Source organism: Colobus angolensis, unplaced genomic scaffold, assembly GCF_000951035.1.
Source record: "Colobus angolensis palliatus isolate OR3802 unplaced genomic scaffold, Cang.pa_1.0 Scaffold382, whole genome shotgun sequence".
Lineage (NCBI taxonomy): Eukaryota > Metazoa > Chordata > Mammalia > Primates > Cercopithecidae > Colobus > Colobus angolensis.
Window position 1 is genome coordinate 978,214 of NW_012117177.1, and position 18,986 is coordinate 997,199.

Sequence of the window (18,986 nt, forward strand, 5' to 3'; positions counted from 1 at the left end):
AAGTTATTACAATCCTAGCCTCCCCCAGCCTAATCATAATCTGTTCATCGAATTGACAGCCTGCATTTTGTCTTCATGCAGTTGAAACTGAGAAGGATTTGGAGGAAATTTTCTTAAAAGACAATTTTTTCTTCTCTATTGTGTTCGTAGAGCTGGGCGGGGCTGGTGGGGGGGGGTGAGGAATGCTTATTTTCCAAGGAATCGGGAGGGGAAAAGTGGAGAGGGCCAAGGGCAGCTAGGAGTGATGTGGGGAGCTGGGGCAGATTTGGAAGGACTTTGGGAACTAACATCTAAGTTTTTGACTCTAAGCCCCTGTTGGGGCTCCCACTTCATGGCTTCTCATGCTTGTGCTGCATATCCCACACCAATTAGACCCAAGGATCAGTTGGAAGTTTCCAGCACATCTTCATTTTATTTCCACCCTCAATCCACATTTCCAGATGTCTCTGTAGCAAAGTGAAATTCCAGGCAAGCCTTAGGGAAAAAAGGAAAAACAAAGAAAATGAAACAATTGGCAGTGAAAGGCAGAAAGAGAAGATGGAGCCCTCAGAGAAGGGAGTATCCCTGAGGAGGTGGGGAAAAGGGGAGGAGAAGGGGAGGAGGAGAGGAGGAGGAAAGCAGGCCTGTCCCTTTAAGGGGGTTGGCTGTCAATCAGAAAGCCCTTTTCATTGCAGGAGGAGAGGACAAAGATACTCAGAGAGAAAAAGTAAAAGACCGAAGAAGGAGGCTGGAGAGACCAGGATCCTTCTTCCAGCTGAACAAAGTCAGCCACAAAGCAGACTAGCCAGCCAGCTACAATTGGAGTCAGAGTCCCAAAGACATGGGTAAGTTTCAAAAACTTTAGCATTGAAGATTCAAGCGGACCCAGGAATTCACAAGAGAATTTCCAACTTTGGGGTTCGGGGATTCCAATGGTTTAAATGAGTCGTGTTTTGGCACTTGTTTTCTTTTTAAATTCCTTAACATTCAGTTAGATTAACTCCTTCTCCGCTGTACTGAGCATGATGCTTTTTTACCAAAGAATTCCAGCAGCACGTGGAGAGTCCCACAGATCTCTGGAGAGAGTGCCCAGCAGGATGGATGTGGTCATGTGTCCTCCTACCCCCTCACTTCCCTCTATCTTCTCTTTTCCGTTGGTTCCAAGGCCCTGGTAACGGTCGGGTCAATTTGCCCTCCTGGTTCTGCTGGAGACCACTGAGCACTGTCTAGCCCTCAGATGGACAAAATAACTGCTTGCTTGATGCAAACGTTGAACCATGTTTGGCATCAATAGGAAGCTGGGGATCGGGCAAGCTGGACTCAGGCTTGGCTATGGCTGAGGAGGCCATTCTCAGGCTCAGGAAATGAAAGTAAAGTCCTCAATGGCTTGACCATGGGAAACAGATATGGGTAGGAGTGTGTGTGTGTGTGTGTGCGTGCGCACATATGTGCGTGTGTGTGCACGTATAGGGGTGACCATTTTTTCTAGCAGATATCACAGACATAGTTTTCCTGAGGGCTCTCTGCTGTGACAAGGAGGCTGCTGGGACATTAGAGTTCTTGCTAATTTGACTGAGTATTGAAGGCTTTTCTAGGTTCCATGAACAAAGACAGAAGCTATGAGGCTCTGGTGGTGGTTTCTACTCAGAGCAATGTGTGCAGAGCACAAGGGTCTTTGTCCCTATTGGACTCCACAGAGCCCTGTAGACATTGCTCACATTTGGCAAAACAAAGATAGCAGCTTAAACACATACTAAATGAAATGAGACTCAGTTGTCCCATGTATTCCCTATCAAATGTAGCACCCAGTAGACAACATCCACAGAGATCAATTTGCAATTATATTGAGCTGGTTCAGCCTTTAGGTTGTTTCATCATGAAACACAGAAAGAACACTATGAAGCATGTGTTCAGGTGAAACAGGAGATAGAGCACCGGACAGGGAGTCAGAAAAATCAGATTCAAATCCCAGATCTGCTACTTATGAACTATGTGACCTTGGTCATGTCACTGAATCACCACTTCCTCATCTGGAAAATAGGGATAGCAATAACTACTTTGTCTACTTTCAGGGTTGTGAGAATCAAGTAACAATAATGTGGAAGTCCTTTGAAAATGGGCAAGATCTGTAACAACTGTAAATCATGATAATAACTACTATTAGACAATAATGTGTATACCGGCTGACTCTTCCTCTTTCCAGGGTGGTTGGGTTTTCTTTGCGTGCTTGGGTCAGAATCATATGACCAATTAAGTGTGGCCAAATGAGAGGTGAATGTAGGAGGAACTCAATTCCTGCCCTGGGTAACATCAGGAATCCTATCTAATGTCAGCCCAGCTGATTGGATAGGTTGTGCATTAAAAACAGAGAGGGAGTAAAGAAGGATGTTGAATATTACTTCCTCAGGGGATGAAATCCCTGAGGAAAGACAGGAACAAATAAGGTGACCACAGGGACAGTTGCCTGTTATGGAGGCTGGATAGTTTCCTCCAGAGGAAGATTGCCGCAGATAAGGGCACCATTGAGGATGCACATTGGGTCCCCAGTCCTAAGGGTGGATGATACTTGGGCCAGGTACATATGATGGAGCAGCCACTGAGTTTTCATTTATTCAATAACAGAGTATCTAAAGTACTTTGAATTATAGATCATCTGTAACAAGGTACCGGACTGCCACTACCTCTGATGTGGAGTGCACTGCTGTTCAACAATTGCAGTAAACACATTATATCATGGAATCTAGGATTGGAAGGAACTTTAGAAGTTGTCTGAGCCAACCTTCAATGCGGGATTCATTTTTACAACAACCAGTTAAATGTTCATACAGCCTCTGCTTAATAACCTCCAGGAACAGGGAACTTACTACTTCAACCATATAGAATCCCTTAGGATTGGAAGCAAGGAAGAACACTAATTCAGTAGTGTCTGCACAAAAAGTTTATGGGGAAAATGATAACTCATTAATTTTTGCCTTGATTTGGAAGGGGAATGTTTCAAGTGAGTCTTTGGGATAACGATGGAACCAGAAAGAAGCCAAAGAGCAGTAGCTGATTATTCTCTGCTCAGAAACACAATGCCATTATTGAACAGCAAAACATTGTCTGCAAGCCTGTTGTTGTCTGAGAACAGTGGCTGTTACCCTGGTAACCAGACTGTGATGCCTCCATCCAAAAGTGGCTGTTTGCCTAGCAGTGTAGTTTTGGCTGGCTTGGAGTAAGTGGGTGTAGCCCAGGCAAAAAGTGTGGCAGCAGAGTGGGGGTCCAGTTTTATAAAATGCTCGAAGACTAACTGAATCCCATCAAAATGGCAAGAATGCCCCAAGAATGCCAGGAGCCAAAAATAAACCAGATCCCAACCGGCATGTTCACCTAGTCTTCCTGGAGACACTGACTAAAATAATCAAGTGCAGCCTTCCCCATCTCACTTCTCCCTTTGGCCGTGCAGAGCCAGAGGAGTTCTTGGAGAGCCAGGCAGATTGAAAGGTCTACCCTGCTTTCCGGGGCCTTAGGCTTAGCTCTGAGCTAGGAAAGCTACAAGTTTACTTAACAGGCTGACAACTAGAACTACTCTCTCAGAGCCGATCTGAGTAATAACAACCTCAACCCTGGGAGGTGGGTGGGAGGGGAAATATAGTCTCCAAACCCATTAAGGTGGAACTCCAGCCAGTAACATCACTTTCCCCCGTTGCTTTTGTCTCTCATCCTGAAGTTTTGAAAGCCATCCCCTGGGTACAGGTCTTTGTCCTGAAAAAAAGCAACAGTAGAAAAGCAATAGTAGAAATGCCTTCCCTGCCCACAGCACTTCAGGTCTAAAGAAGACCAAGTGAGGACAGTCACATGATCAGGAAGGGTAACAGCAGCCATGGTAGGTGAATGGAGCAGCCTTTCCTTCCTTTTTTGCTTTCAGAGCCTACTCAGTGCCAAACTTACATCAAAAGCTCAGCAAGTACTGATTGATTAATACCTCTTGGCTACTGCAAAATGGCCCTGAGGGCTATCTCTCAGCTCTGCACTGGCCTCTGAGCTGTCTGCCAGGCAGGGCTCTAGAAGAGAGTCCCAAGGAAGAGAATAAGGTTCCCCAAATCAGCTTCACACTGCAACTAAGGAGAGAGGAGGAAATGGTGGGAGACTGACCTGAGGAACAAGGTATGGCTACTATTGTCTCTACTATCAGTTACTTCCCTTTCATCTTCCCATTTGTGGGCAAGGTGGAGACAATGTGCCAAGGATAAGTTTTAACAATCAAAGTCCTACCTCAGCTTCCCAATGCTTGCACATAAATTGGAATGTGTACATTATTCATTCTGTGTGTGTGTGTGTGTCTGAAGCGGAGTGGGGAGTATAGGAAAGAAGATGGTCCAGATGCTGTTGCCTTGGTAATACTAAAACTGTGTCCAAAGAGGAGGCTGAGATTCCTTTTTAGTTAACCTTGTCCACATGATTTGACTATCCAGCAGGCTTGGATTCCCAGGCCCCAGAGGTTTCGGGACAGTTTTCCAGCACTTGAATGTGATATATAAGTGCTGATATCACAAGGGATATGTAGGAAAGACAAGATTATAGGCAGGGCATTGTCTGACCAGGAAAAGGCCAGAAGCAAAAGTCTTTGTTTGTCTCTGGCACCTCTTGATAATTGTTGTTTTACTCCTAGAACCCACCCACTGATCCCCATCCATCCCTAGTACCAGTCACGGCTGCTCTAGCATTTCAGCCTTGTCAACTGCTGTAGGCCCTGATCAAGGAGGCCTCTGTTCATGGGGTGAGGTTAAGGGGTGGGTTCTGGGAGGAGGGTAAGACTGTAGTGCAGATTTGAGACCTAGGGAGATGGGGCCAGTTTCTCACTCAATGAGCCTGCCTGTTGTTTAGCTCTATTGTATACGGTTCTTCTATCTCTCCCTTTGTCAGCTGGATTCAAGGGACAGGCTAGGAATTGTGCAGGGTACAATTGGTCTCTTTCTACCATTCCTTTCTATGAAAGCCCTTCCTCTCCTTCCTTTGATGAGTTCCCAGATTCACACTGAATTTCCATCATGGAGCTGGTCCTTGAGGCGGGCCCAGGGCATGGGAAAGGAGGGAGGGAGGGTTGGGAGCTCTTGGCGCCTGCTTAAAGAGACAGCATCAGGATCAACACAGTCCCTTGATGAACCTGGACCTGTGTAAGTCACATTGGTTCTGTTGATCTGTCAGACCCCTGTGAAGAGCACTGATGAGAAGGGCTTAAAGTTGGAGTGTCAACTATCACAGATTGATTAGACTTGTTTTGGGAGTTTGTATACAAATGTAGCCGACCATGATAGGATCTGTTCTCTTTGCTTACATTTTGCCCACACGACTTCGTTATATCCATTTTAACATTTGCTTATAGGTGGCTTTGGATTTTGATTCACAGATTCACAGTTTGCTCGCCCCAACAGGATTTCAAGTTTTCTAAAGAAAGGGACTGGCCTTTTAATTCCCTTCTGTTTCTCCTAGCGTCTATGTCACTGCTAGTGTGCTTAATTCTTGTACTGAATTCACATAAACAGAAGTGAAAGGAAAACACTGGAGGGGGTCATTATTTTTCTCTATGACCTCTCATCAAAGTTAGGCCGTTTAATCCAATTGAGTTGCATTGAGAAATGTTATTACTATATGGTTCTTTTATGCCAACTCTCCCATCTCGCAGTCTGTACTTAGACTGGAAATGTGAGAATGTCTCTTGAGAGAGCCAAGGAACTTCTCCTCTAGAATCCTTTCCAGCCTTCTTGAATCAAACTCACACCCTTTCAACCAGGAGGGGTTCTGAAATGGAGAGCCTTTGGCTTTAGGCTATTGTTCACACATACCCAAAGACATTTCTTGGACTGTGAAAAATCAAAGGGAGCCCAATGGATCTTTTCTCAGAATGCTTTGATTGTTAACTACTTTGATGAAAAAATAATTTCTTGCAGGCTCTGAGTTTTTCTCAGTTAGAATCTAAAATCTGATTCTTGCTTGGACAGACTGACTGAGATTCTTCACTTCTGCTGAACTTAAATGCCCCCAAAGCACTTATCTAGGTTGTGAAGAGATGAACATCTGATGCTTATGCTGATATTACTGAATTGTTTATAGCTTAATAGTGATAGATTTATCTAAAGTCATTTATTTCAGACTACATTAGAAACTCATTAAAGCCTACTTCTTTCTTGTCCCTTGCTTTGAGCTGTAGTGGAGCAGAAAAAGGGAATGCTAAGTTTTTAAAGCTCTAAGAAAATAGAGGAAAAATGGATGTAAAAAGAAAGGCTATGATCTGGTGACTCAGAATTGCTCTTAAGGCTTAGCCATTTATCATCCAGTAAGAACACAATCCATGACACTCTCAGGTCATTTGGATGATGATTGAGGGATCAGATACACTCAAGAGGATGTGTCTCTTTGCAACCTCATCTTTGCAACCCTGGAGGTGGCATCAGCTAAAACTTAAAGTGGAGTTCTCTTTTGGCTAGCAAGAGTTCAAGTTCCTCCATCCCTGACCATACCTGCACAACAACTTAGCCCTTCCCGGATGAAAATGCTGGGGTGAGTGAATAGGCCCAAGATGGTCACTTGCTAGGGTGGATGGCTCTTCTTACCCTTGGCTAAACAAACAGTCCTGCCATTGTTCCCTGGGTCTGACCCCCTCCCCACCCCCCGGCCTGCAGGCCCCTGTGGAATACCAATCAGGCTCCTGAGATCTCAGGAAAGAACAAGGCTTCTTTGTCCGGGGGAGCTATGGAGGGCTCTGTCCAAGCCCTGACCCTGTGCTGGGGAGAAAGGGAACAGTGGGGTCACTGACCTTCCTCTCCCCCTATTCCCAGGCTTCAGAGACTTTCTTTACTAGAAGAGTCTAAGAGTTTGGGGGTGGGGAGGAGTTGGACAGGCAGAGAAGGAAAATGGCAGTACTGTTTACTTCTAAGCTCCTTTTCTTGACTTATAGGCTGAATCTAGTATCTTAACCTGTTGAGAAAAAGGAAGATCAATTTCTGGAATGTTTTCTGAGAACAACAATCGATTTCAGTTGTTGGGTTTTTCTCTATGGTACACATGTGTGTATGTGCAGATTCGTACACATGCATGCACGTGCATGTGCACACACACAGGCACATGCATGGGCCAGTTCTGAAAAGACACTCTTCCCAAGCACGTTTGCAAAGTTCATGCTGAGTAAACTCAGCCTCCACTCACAGCAGCACAGCTACAGATTGCTTCTCATAGAGGCCAAGTTTCCTGGCAGCAATGCTTTAATTCTTGGAAAAGGAAGTTCTGTTTCAAATGTTAGCTGCTTACTTTGTTTGGCTTGGGCTTCTGAGCCTCATCTTTGGTGTGACACACAAGTATCTTTGAAGAAGAACCTCTTTGAAGGCCAGGAAAGGGCTGTCATTTCAGGAGATGGTGGGTAATAGGACTCACTCCTTTTGTGTCTCTGAGAACAGAGGCAAATGCCTCTGCCTCAATTTTACCATGACAGAGATAATTTGGTATTTCCAAATCTGTTCACATTGATGCAATTCAGCCATGCAAATCACCAGGTGTTCAAGCTCTCTGGGCTAAAAAACTGTAACTAATGTTAACAGAATCAGGCAAAGGAGTCCCCTTTCCCTGGTACCCTATAGAAAAGTGAGTGTGGCTTAGAGAAATGCTTGAATACAAAAATCCAAGCCTAGTAATTAATACAATTTATTTTTATTGTACAAGCTGTCACAACCTGCTTATTCAAAAATAGCAGCTTCCCAGTACATTTGCTGAGTATTTGTGTGCGTGCATGTGTATACTGTGTTTACAGAAATATAACATCAGTGGGTATGTATATATATATACACATATATTTATATATATACATACATATGAATTAAGAATTTTTTTCTGAAGAGCTTAACATTCTCATTTCTTCTACATTTTAGGGATCTGGCGAAGAGGCCAGAGGAAGCCATTGTTTTCCTCATCTAGTCAGTCATCTACTTGGCATTTGCTAAGGTTCACTCCATATGACATCTTACAGCATGGGACTAGTACTTGGAACACAGCTGCTTTCAGAGCCTGTGACTTCTTGTGTGCCTTTCCTGTTTCTCAGCAACACTGGCGTAGGGCCTGGGATACCAGGTCTGGGGATCTCAGGGACTCTTAGCACTTTAAGACACATGTGTTCCCAGGCACTGGTGTGTTCTTCTAGTGCCAGAAAGATGTTTCATGCTTTGCTGACTTTGTATAAAGTCTGTTTGTAGCTGTTTTGACAGAATCTCAGTCTATAACTGAGTGTGGGGACATCAGCCAAGCTGCATTATAGGAGGACAACACCACCATGCAAAGTGTCTAAAATCATTAAGCCTGCATTTTTATTATTGCAAGTAATATCAATCTTCCTATTTTCATTTCTTGTCCTGCGCTAGCTCCCTCCTGTTTGGACTACTCCTCCCATATGTAAACTAAGAAGAATCAAGCATTCCTTGCAACAAATACACACGATGCTCAAAAATATCCAGGAGCATGCAATTTCCAAAGTTTCCTCCACCTGGAATGCTCTTCATGCTAAAATCCTGTCTGACAATACCAGCATCTCTGGCCTGCACTCATCCCTTCCTGGAACTCCAAATGCATTTACCCTCTCTTACCACTTACTTGGCTGCCTGAATTGTTAGCTGAAAATATTAGGTCTACCTAGCTAATTCTTCCTCAGGAAATTGAAGACTCCCATATGGCAGAGTCTGTGTCTTTTCTCTCTTCTTATCCCATATAACACCCAGCATAATGCTGGGCATATAGTGAGTATTCCATAAATAGTTGACGAATGACTAAAATAAGTAAGCAAACAAACAGACCAGAACAATAAGAAAGAAGGGACTGATTTCATAATCTCTCTGGCTTGCTATTTGAATTGCTGAATTATTATTATTTATTAAATATTTTTTAAATTCTGACAATAAAAGGTAAGGATTTATTTTCTTTCTTTCTTTTTTTTTTTTTCCTTGAGACAGAGTCTCACTCTTGTTGCCCAGGGTGGAGTGCAATGGTGCAATCTTGGCTCACGGCAACCTCCGCCTCCTGGGTTTAACAGATTCTCCTGTCTCAGAATCCTGAGTAGCTGGGATTACAGGCATGCGCCCATGCCCAGCTAATTTTTGTATTTTTAGTAGAGATGGGGTTTTGCCATGTTGGCCAGGCTGGTCTCGAACTCCTGACCTCATGTGATCCACCTGCCTCAGCCTCCCGAAGTGCTGGGATTACAGGCATGAGCCACGGCTCCCGGCCAAAGATTTATTTTCAAGGATGAAACAAAGTAAGGATTCTGGGTCAATCTTACATGCTGAAAGCCAAAATCTCTAGCCGCTCCTGCTTTTTGACTCTGGGGTGCCCACTATCTCTGAGCCTCTGAGCACCGGGCCTGGCTGGCCTGGCAGAGAGGTTTGAGTGGCATGAACTACCTACTGGATATGCCTGACTGTTTCCCCTTCTTCTTCCCCAGGCTTGTTAGAGTGCTGTGCAAGATGTCTAGTAGGGGCCCCCTTTGCTTCCCTGGTGGCCACTGGATTGTGTTTCTTTGGGGTGGCACTATTCTGTGGCTGTGGACATGAAGCCCTCACTGGTACAGAAAAGCTAATTGAGACCTATTTCTCCAAAAACTACCAGGACTATGAGTATCTCATCAATGTGTAAGTATCTGCCCTCCCACACAGACCCATCTTTTTTTTCCCCTCTTTCCATCCTGGAGATAGAGAACTCTTCAGTATCTTAGTAACTAGCAGGGGACTGGGGCGGAGCCAGAGCAGATTCCTGAGTCTTCCCTCTGTGCAGATCTCTCCTGCTCCACATTCGAAGCCCATTCAGAAAGGAGAGGTCTGCCTGCCTGCCTGTCAGCCCCTCCCACCCCTGCCCCTTATTTTCTTACACGTGTTCTGACTTCTGCTAGATGTAGTTAATATTGCCCAAGTTGGAGCCTCCAGCGTAGCAGGTATGGAGAAGCCAAGGGAGGCACTAAGCCTCCCCTATTCCTAGAACAAGTTAGGCTCCTGTTCCTTCATCCACCTTTCTTCTTGTCTAGCTCCCCACTCCTGTGAGGTAGCATGTCTGAAGGGTCGGGCAGGGAGAGTAGGTCCCTGGTTCTCCAGGTCCCAGGGTAAGCAAGGTGTGGCGGGAGGAGCATAGGTTTCTGGTCACGTACACCCTGTCTTCACTTATTTCAACAAAGATAAGGTGAAAGCATGCAGGAGGAACCTGGTGATTCCTCTAGAGAATCCCTAGCCTTGTTAAGGTGCTCGCTCTGGTGTATACCTCACTTATGTGGGGAAAGGAACCAGGTCTTCAATTAATAAGATTCCCTGGTCTCGTTTGTCTACCTGTTAATGCAGGATCCATGCCTTCCAGTATGTCATCTATGGAACTGCCTCTTTCTTCTTCCTTTATGGGGCCCTCCTGCTGGCTGAGGGCTTCTACACCACCGGCGCAGTCAGGCAGATCTTTGGCGACTACAAGACCACCATCTGCGGCAAGGGCCTGAGCGCAACGGTAACAGGGGGCCAGAAGGGGAGGGGTTCCAGAGGCCAACATCAAGCTCATTCTTTGGAGCGGGTGTGTCATTGTTTGGGAAAATGGCTAGGACATCCCGACAAGGTGATCATCCTCAGGATTTTGTGGCAATAACAAGGGGTGGGGGAAAATTGGGCACGAGTCTGTGGCCTCGTCCCCACCCAAGGCTGGGTCCTCTCTAGGGGCCTGGCATTTGAGTGAGGAAGCGATGGCTGCAGCCGAACGAGAAGGTCAGGAAGAACGTGGTGCCCAGCTGGCTTAGCCTCACCTTTCAAAGGTTCCCTAAGCAAATTTCTTCTCAAAATGGAAAGCATGAGTTTTGTGGGATGCTTTGTACAATCAGACCATTTCTAAGCCATCTGTTGGTATCCCTTTACTCCCTTCCTAGCAGGGACCACAAGAGAAGATCTAATTGGACAAGAATCTAAAATGTGATTGAGACTTGGGCACCTGATCTGAGAGGGAGGATCGATAATAAAAATTAAATAATTGACTCCAAGGTGAAATTTACAATATTCTGGGATCCTGCGCTGTTGGAGGTCCCAGAGGGCATTGGAGTAGGTTTGCATGTTGAATGTTTTATCATTGCCTGAGGGTTATCCATGCTTTGAGTGAGGGGCACATTTGTTTTCAGTCTCTGCAGTTAAAGATCCTTTGGGGGCTGAACATGTGTGGGTTCTAGCAATGTCTTTTTGTGGCCAGCAGTTAGCTTAGAAAGGTTTTGTATCTGAAATTTTAATCTCCTATTGGCTTTGTTCAATGACTAGGGAACAAAAATGTTCCTGTGGCAAGGAACATTTTCTAAGCTCAGCCTAAGGCACAAAACGGCACGACTTTCTTTCAAGATCTGTTTTGATTTCTTTACACCTTATCTGCCCAAAAACATCCTCTGAAGCCTCTCTAACCCAGGGATCCTCCTCACTCCTCCCCTACCTGTTCCCCCCACCCTCCGTCATGCTGGGGCCAGTTCTCTAGTAGATACTGCCAATGACCCTTGGCAAAGGTGCCCTGCTCACTAATTTCATTTGAGGGAGAGCCCTGGAACCTGGTTTTAATGTCTGGCACACGCCACTCCAGGATCTCCCAGTTTGTGTTTCTACATCTGCAGGCTGATTCTGATTTCTAACCACCCCTTGTCAATCATTTTAGTTTGTGGGCATCACCTATGCCCTGACCGTTGTGTGGCTCCTGGTGTTTGCCTGCTCTGCTGTGCCTGTGTACATTTACTTCAACACCTGGACCACCTGCCAGTCTATTGCCTTCCCCAGCAAGACCTCTGCCAGTATAGGCAGTCTCTGTGCTGATGCCAGAATGTATGGTGAGTAAGGGCACGGGTGCTTTGGCTCTCCTACCCACTATGGAAGCACTATGTATTTGGTTATTTTCTTAGTGTAAGGAGGGTGGTGATTATGAGAAAAATACAAGATGATGAATGATTGGGTCTTAGTTTATTAATCCTTCCTACTGAAACCAGAGAGGTTTCTTCCCTGGGAAGGGAACTTGGAAGTGGTGGGAGTTTTCTTGGCTGTTCACATAGACCTACTCTAGTTGACTGCTGTTCCCAAACCCAAAGCAGCACATTTCAATAACAAACACAAGGTTTCACCACTGTTCAATACCACTTTCTCTTTTTTGTAAACCTGTAGAAAAGAGGATCCTGATTGTTGGTAGAATCCAAATTTACAGCCAGGATAATTAGAGATGGAAGAAGGGCTCTGGGGGAAAGTCTCCACGTGGCCCCGTAACTCCATAAAGCTTACCCTGGTTGATGTTTGTGTCTTACTTAGGTGTTCTCCCATGGAATGCTTTCCCTGGCAAGGTTTGTGGCTCCAACCTTCTGTCCATCTGCAAAACAGCTGAGGTGAGTGGGTTATTTGGGTTATTTTACAAGGGAGTAGATAATACCATACAAATTACACCCATGGTCTTCAATTTTAAGGACTAAAAGTTTCTCTTTGCTGGATTTTGAATTAGCCGATTGCCTTCTACAACGTATTGGCTAAGTATGCCTGAGACAATGAGCATAGAAGGTAAAACACCTGTTTTCCCTAGAGCTGCATAGAGCTGCATAGAGCAACCCTTTCCCTCTTAAAAGAGAAGTGCGTAGCTTTAGGTAAAGATAGAGCCCAATGGCAAAATTCCCCACATGAAAATTTTTATTCCTTTAGTTAAAAACCATATCAAGAAAATGGTCTGTGCACAGAGGCATTCATAGGTTTTATAAAAACATTTTCAGTTTGGGACTTCTTTATCTCAAATGAGAGGTAAAATAAGTACATTTGAAAAGGAAAGCACTGTACTGAGAATAGATATTATATATAAATGAGGCAAGGGGAATAAAAGTGAATACTGGGAAGAAAGGCAGTAAATTATTTCTTTGCAAGCAAAATATTGACTTTAAATTTTGGACCCCTGGGCACAACTGTAGGGAACCAGTTCATTATTTTGGAGTACTATGCTATTTCATGAGTATTCTGTGTTCTGGGTGTTATGGGCAAGGTGCTATGGTATACACTGAAGACTGGGAGGCCCACATTTAGGGAAGTGAAAACTTAGTTGAAGATGTAGAATTAACACACAAGAAAGATATCAACACATTCAGAAAGCTGTATTCATGATTTACACTGAGGCATATTATTGCTGTTGCAAGAAACAGTTCTTCCTCTTTCATTTTCCTGCAGTTCCAAATGACCTTCCACCTGTTTATTGCTGCATTTGTGGGGGCTGCAGCTACACTGATTTCCCTGGTGAGTTGACTTTGAATGATCTTGGCAAGTAAATAGGACTGAGATAGTGTGGGTACAGCTATTTTGAAAGGCAAGAAGGTAGACTGCTTCCATCCTTGAAATGCTGGAGGGAAGCTTCTGGGAAAATAGCAAAGGGTAGAGGCTCTGTACTTCTACTTGCATTGGCAAGGCAGAAAAACATCACAGATTAGATAGGAACAAGAAAAGTGGTATGAGGAAAGAGGGGGTAAGAGATTCATAGACACAATGATAATGTTTAGTATTTATAGAACATGTAATGTTGCCAAGTACTTTGCAGTCATAAATTACGGTTAATTCTCAATACATTTTGATCAGATCAATGACAAAACACTGAAACATCACGAAACATGACTTGCTATAGCCTGGAATTCTACATACTGTCAATATGAATCCACCTTAGATACTCTCCAATGGATTTAGTTACTCATGTGGAACTACTGGGAGGACCTCCTAACATTATTAGAATTGTTTTGACTATAATACAATGCTATGTCCCAGGTCTTGCTGATAGTGTTACAGTGCCCTGTGAATGTAGTGTGCTCATTGTGCAGATTAAAAATGTAAGGCACTGAAGGGTGAAGTGATTTATCTGAAGTCGTTTTATGAGCAGTGATCAGACAAGATGAGTTCACAGAACTCCTGGCCCCTACTGCTAAGGTTTCTATACAGAGTCAAGTAATTTCTCATCTTGTAAAATAAATTGATTCATTAACCAGGGGAGGGCGGTACTGCATGATGTGGCTGTGTGTCTACAGCAAGCACCCTATGACTCTAAGTCACTCGGACATACAGATGTGGCAAAGCCCAAATATTGTTCACTTCCTTGAGGAAAACTCAGTGCTAGATCAAACAGAAGTGTGGAATAAATCTTTATGATTTGATTCTCTGGGCCTGGGCCGTGAGACCTGTGATGCCTCGGAGACATCAGACTTCCAGTCAAGTGTATATGGAGAAAGCCAAGCCTAGGATGTACTGTTTTTTGCAGAGCAGGAGTTTTTCCCTTATTCAGTTATGATTTTATTTCTACCCTTCCTCATTCCCAAAGGGATCTGAGGAGGGCATTCTTTCTTTTCTCTCTCATTCACATTCTCTCTTCTGTTCCCTACAGCTCACCTTCATGATTGCTGCCACTTACAACTTTGCCGTCCTTAAACTCATGGGCCGAGGCACCAAGTTCTGATCCCCCATAGAAATCCCTCTTTCTCTAATAGCGAGGCTCTAACCACACAGCCTACAATGCTGCGTCTCCCATCTTAACTCTTTGCCTTTGCCACCGATTGGCCCTCTTCTTACTTGACGAGTGTAACAAGAAAGGAGAGTCTTGCAGTGATTAAGGTCTCTCTTTGGACTCTCCCCTCTTATGTACCTCTTTTAGTCATTTTGCTTCACAGCTGGTTCCTGCTAGAAATGGGAAATGCCTAAGAAGATGACTCCCCAACTGCAAGTCACAAAGGAATGGAGGCTCTAATTGAATTTTCAAGCATCTCCTGAGGATCAGAAAGTAATTTCTTCTCAAAGAGTACTTCCACTGATGGAAACAAAGTGGAAGGAAAGATGCTCAGGTACAGAGAAGGAATGTCTTTGGTCCCCTTGCCATCTATAGGGGCCAAATATATTCTCTTTGGTGTACAAAACAGAATTCACTCTGGTCTCCCTATTACCACTGAAGACAGAAGAAAAAAGAATGTCAGAAAAACAATAAGAGCGTTTGCCCAAATCTGCCTATTGCAGCTGGGAGAAGGGGGTCAAAGCAAGGATCTTTCACCCACAGAAAGAGAGCACTGACCCCGATGGTGATGGACTACTGAAGCCCTAACTCAGCCAACCTTACTTACAGCATAAGGGAGCATAGAATCTGTGTAGACGAAGGGGGCATCTGGCCTTACACCTCGTTAGGGAAGAGAAACAGGGTGTTGTCAGCATCTTCTCACTCCCTTCTCCTTGATAACAGCTACCATGACAACCCTGTGGTTTCCAAGGAGCTGAGAATAGAAGGAAACTAGCTTACATGAAAACAGACTGGCCTAAGGAGCAGTAGTTGCTGGTGGCTAACGGTGTAACCTGAGATGGCCCTCTGGTAGACACAGGATAGATAACTCTTTGGATAGCATGTCTTTTTTTCTTTAATTAGTTGTGTACTCTGGCCTCTGTCATATCTTCACAATGGTGCTCTTTTCATGGGGTATTATCCATTCAGTCATCGTAGGGGATTTGAAGATCTTGATTTGTTTTAGAATGATGCACATTTCGTGTATTCCAGTTTGTTTATTACTTATTTGGGGTTGCATCAGAAGTGTATGGAGAATAATTATTTGATTATGACTCTTTTTTGAGATAGGAAAATTGGACATTAAGCATCACAAATCATACTAAAAATTGGCTAGTTAAATGAATCTATTGGGATTTTCTACAAGTATTCTGCCTTTGCAGAAACAGATTTGGTGAATTTGAATCTCAATTTGAGTAATCTAATCGTTCTTTCTAGCTAATGGAAAATGATTTTACTTAGCAATGTTATCTTGGTGTGTTAAGAGTTAAGTTTAACATAAAGGTTATTTTCTCCTGATATAGATCACATAACAGAATGCACCAGTCATCAGCTATTCAGTTGGTAAGCTTCCAGGAAAAATTACAGGCAGAAAGAGTTTGAAACTTGAATAGCTCCCAGATTTCAGTCTTTTCCTGTTTTTGTTAACTTTGGGTTAAAAAAAAAAAAGTCTGATTGGTTTTAATTGAAGGAAAGATTTGTACTACAGCTCTTTTGTTGTAAAGAGTTGTGTTGTTCTTTTCCCCCAAAGTGGTTTCAGAAATATTTAAGGAGATGTAAGATCTTTACAAAAAGACACTTGATACTTGTTTTCAAACCAGTATACAAGATAAGCTTCCAGGCTGCATAGAGGGAGGAGAGGGAAAATGTTTTGTAAGAAACCAATCAAGATAAAGGACAGTGAAGTAATCCGTACCTTGCGTTTTGTTTTGATTTAATAACATAACAAATAACCAACCCTTCCCTGAAAACCTCACATGCATACATACACATATATACACACACAAAGAGAGTTAATCAACTGAAAGTGTTTCCTTCATTTCTGATATAGAATTGCAATTTTAACACACATAAAGGATAAACTTTTAGAAACTTATCTTACAAAGTGTATTTTATAAAATTAAAGAAAATAAAATTAAGAATGTTCTCAATCAAACATCGTGTCCTTTGAATGAATTGTTCTATTTGACTTCACAATAGAAACTTAATAATCGTACCTTGTTCAAGGAGCTCATTCATTTTTCAGGTCATCCAAGTCATTCTCATAACATTTCTCTGAAATAAATAGTAGATGAATAGATTACTTCTATTTTTATAGTTGAAGACACTAAGAAATAAAGGCAAAGTAATTTGCCCAAAAAATTCAATAAGTACATGTCTGAGCTTGTGTTAAAACACAGATGTTGAAACCAGTTTATTGCCTACTTAAAGGTTTCTTTTCTCTTCGAAGTTGGATTTTAGAGTGTTCAGAGTCAACCATGGTTACTTTGTCAATACCATAGTGGTGCCCCAGTTCCCGGTGCATTTAGATTTAAGTTATTGTTACCTTCTCTTTAAATTGCTTGGATGTTCCAGTAATTATCCCTTAGTAATTCATACGTGACTAATATTTAGTTTTATTTGAATAGTACTGGATGGAAGGTTTAGTACTTAAAGGACAGAGCAGGTATGGAAAAGGCAATGTAAATGTAAACAGGCTGTGGCAGGGCAGTACTAAAATAAATTAGTGACACCTACCACCCTGGATGGCCAGCCTACTAGCTCACCGGGAACATAGCATTAAAGCCCTTTCACAACCCTAGGTTAGAATTTGGCACTCTTGGATAGCACTCTGATGACCAGCTTAAAGAAAGCTGACTTAAAATCAGCTGCAGATTCATTGCCCCATAGTTGCAGCTGACAAAAGATTGGAGAGAAAGGAATCTTTAGCTGGAGGGATAACAAATGAGTCATCAGTTAAGGAGCTCCCAAAAGCAGTTTCAATTTAATTTCCTGATTTCTGCTTAACCACAATTAATATTCTGCAAGCAAGTCTGGTTGAATGACTTTAAGACATAAAGAATAAAAATATGACAGGGACTTATTTTAAGACACTGGCAAACAAGGACACAGCACCATATTTTGGAGAATTGATTCAGGGTGCTATAGAGTGATTGTATTTTTGCCTCAGAGGAACTGAAAGCCAGTTCCCAAGAAAGCTATGTTTTCCATCTGCCCTTATTTGGCTCTGCCCTCTGGGATGAATCTATAGATGGAGTTTCTAGGCTCTCAGAAGCTGAGAGCATCTCCAGTCTATCAATTGAGTCCATTGTTCTTAGCTCTCCCACACACTATAAACCTCCTTTTTTCTAACTGAAAGAGCTCTCTTTGTGCTTAGATCAGCCAAAGACCAAGATGCAGCAATATAAACAAGAAACATTTTCTTACAGCACCAGTTGTATTGCTTTTCCTATTTTCAGGGTCAGCACTGAGTGTAGTTATGCAGGATGTGGAAGGTGCAGCTTTGTCCAGAGCAACATTCGTTCATTCCTTAATTCGTTCTGTGAACATTCATTGAGAAACTACTAAGTACAAACTTGAACCAGGAAGTTCAAGTTTGGGGGTGGTGTGGGTAGAAAGGTGATCAAGACTAGATTTTACACTCAAGGATCTCTCTCAGATTCAACCATAGCAGAGAGGTCTCCCAGGGTAAACTGGAGTGGAGGCAAGGAGTGTGCAGTCTGACCGGCTGACTGCAGTGGGCATCTGAATTCTCCCCTCAGTATGTGGGAGAGGTGGGTGTTAAGGGCCTTGACTTCACGTGGCTCTGGGTTTTTAGGGCACTGATACAAACAAAACTTCAATTTAGAGTCCTGACGACTTGTGACTTGCTCTTTCTATGTCACCCTGCTTCTTGCCTTACATGTGACAGCATTTATGCACACACTGGCACAATGCACGTGCGTACTTCCACCCACTCAATCATTTGGGGAGTCAGAGGGCACATGAATCAAGATTTACATAAACACAGGCTATTCAGCCTGGCTTTTTGTCTCTATCCAGGCTAAATCTGAGAAGCCAATGAAGGGTAATGTAAGATACAACATATCAAAACTGCACTTTTACCCCCTAAATTTTATACAACGACAACAAAAAAGATAACAAGTCTTTCTCTGTTTGGATTTCCTTAATTGTGAACACAACATTTTTTTTTCTTTTTTTTTTCTTTTTTTTTTTTTTAATTGAGACGGAGTCTCCCTCTGTGGACCAAGCTGCAGTGCATCCCGGGTTCATGCCATTCTCCTGCCTCAGCCTCCCATGTAGCTGGGACTACAGGTGCCCGCCACCGCACCTGGCTAATTTTTTGTATTTTTCGTAGAGACGGGGTTCACCGTGTTAGCCAGGATGGTCTCGATCTCCTGACCTCGTGATCCGCCCGTCTCGGCCTCCCAAAGTGCTGGGATTACAGGCATGAGCAGTGTATCTATTTTGACATTAACAGTTAACTTCATGAATATTAAGTAACAAAAGAAATACTCATAATTATATTTACAAAATCAATACTTGGCTATTCCTACATCACTAAGCAGGTAAGGACTTCAAGTCAATATTTATACATTGGGAAAGATTTTCCTTGTTCACTCACTTGTTTGAAAGAAGCAAACATGCTCTTCATTATATTTGTTGTCCCA

The 18,986-nt window shown here is 43.2% G+C and overlaps 1 protein-coding gene across 5 annotated transcripts; it reads left to right on the top strand.

Annotated features, from left to right (window-relative positions):
* The first annotated feature begins 261 nt into the window (after positions 1-261).
* On the top strand, positions 262-16,471 carry PLP1 (proteolipid protein 1). Of its 5 annotated transcripts, XM_011954444.1 has the most exons (8): positions 262-468; positions 675-824; positions 9,440-9,626; positions 10,323-10,584; positions 11,650-11,818; positions 12,288-12,361; positions 13,182-13,247; positions 14,377-16,471. In XM_011954444.1, the coding sequence occupies exons 2-8, from the start codon at positions 821-823 to the stop codon at positions 14,446-14,448; spliced, it is 834 nt and encodes a 277-aa protein (XP_011809834.1). In that variant the 5' UTR covers positions 262-468; positions 675-820; the 3' UTR covers positions 14,449-16,471. The 5 variants fall into 5 exon arrangements, with proteins under 5 accessions (XP_011809834.1, XP_011809833.1, XP_011809836.1 ...); XM_011954443.1 differs by lacking the exon at positions 262-468 and having other exon boundaries at positions 615-824; XM_011954446.1 differs by lacking the exon at positions 262-468 and having other exon boundaries at positions 615-824; positions 10,323-10,479.
* Positions 16,472-18,986: the final 2,515 nt, after the last annotated feature.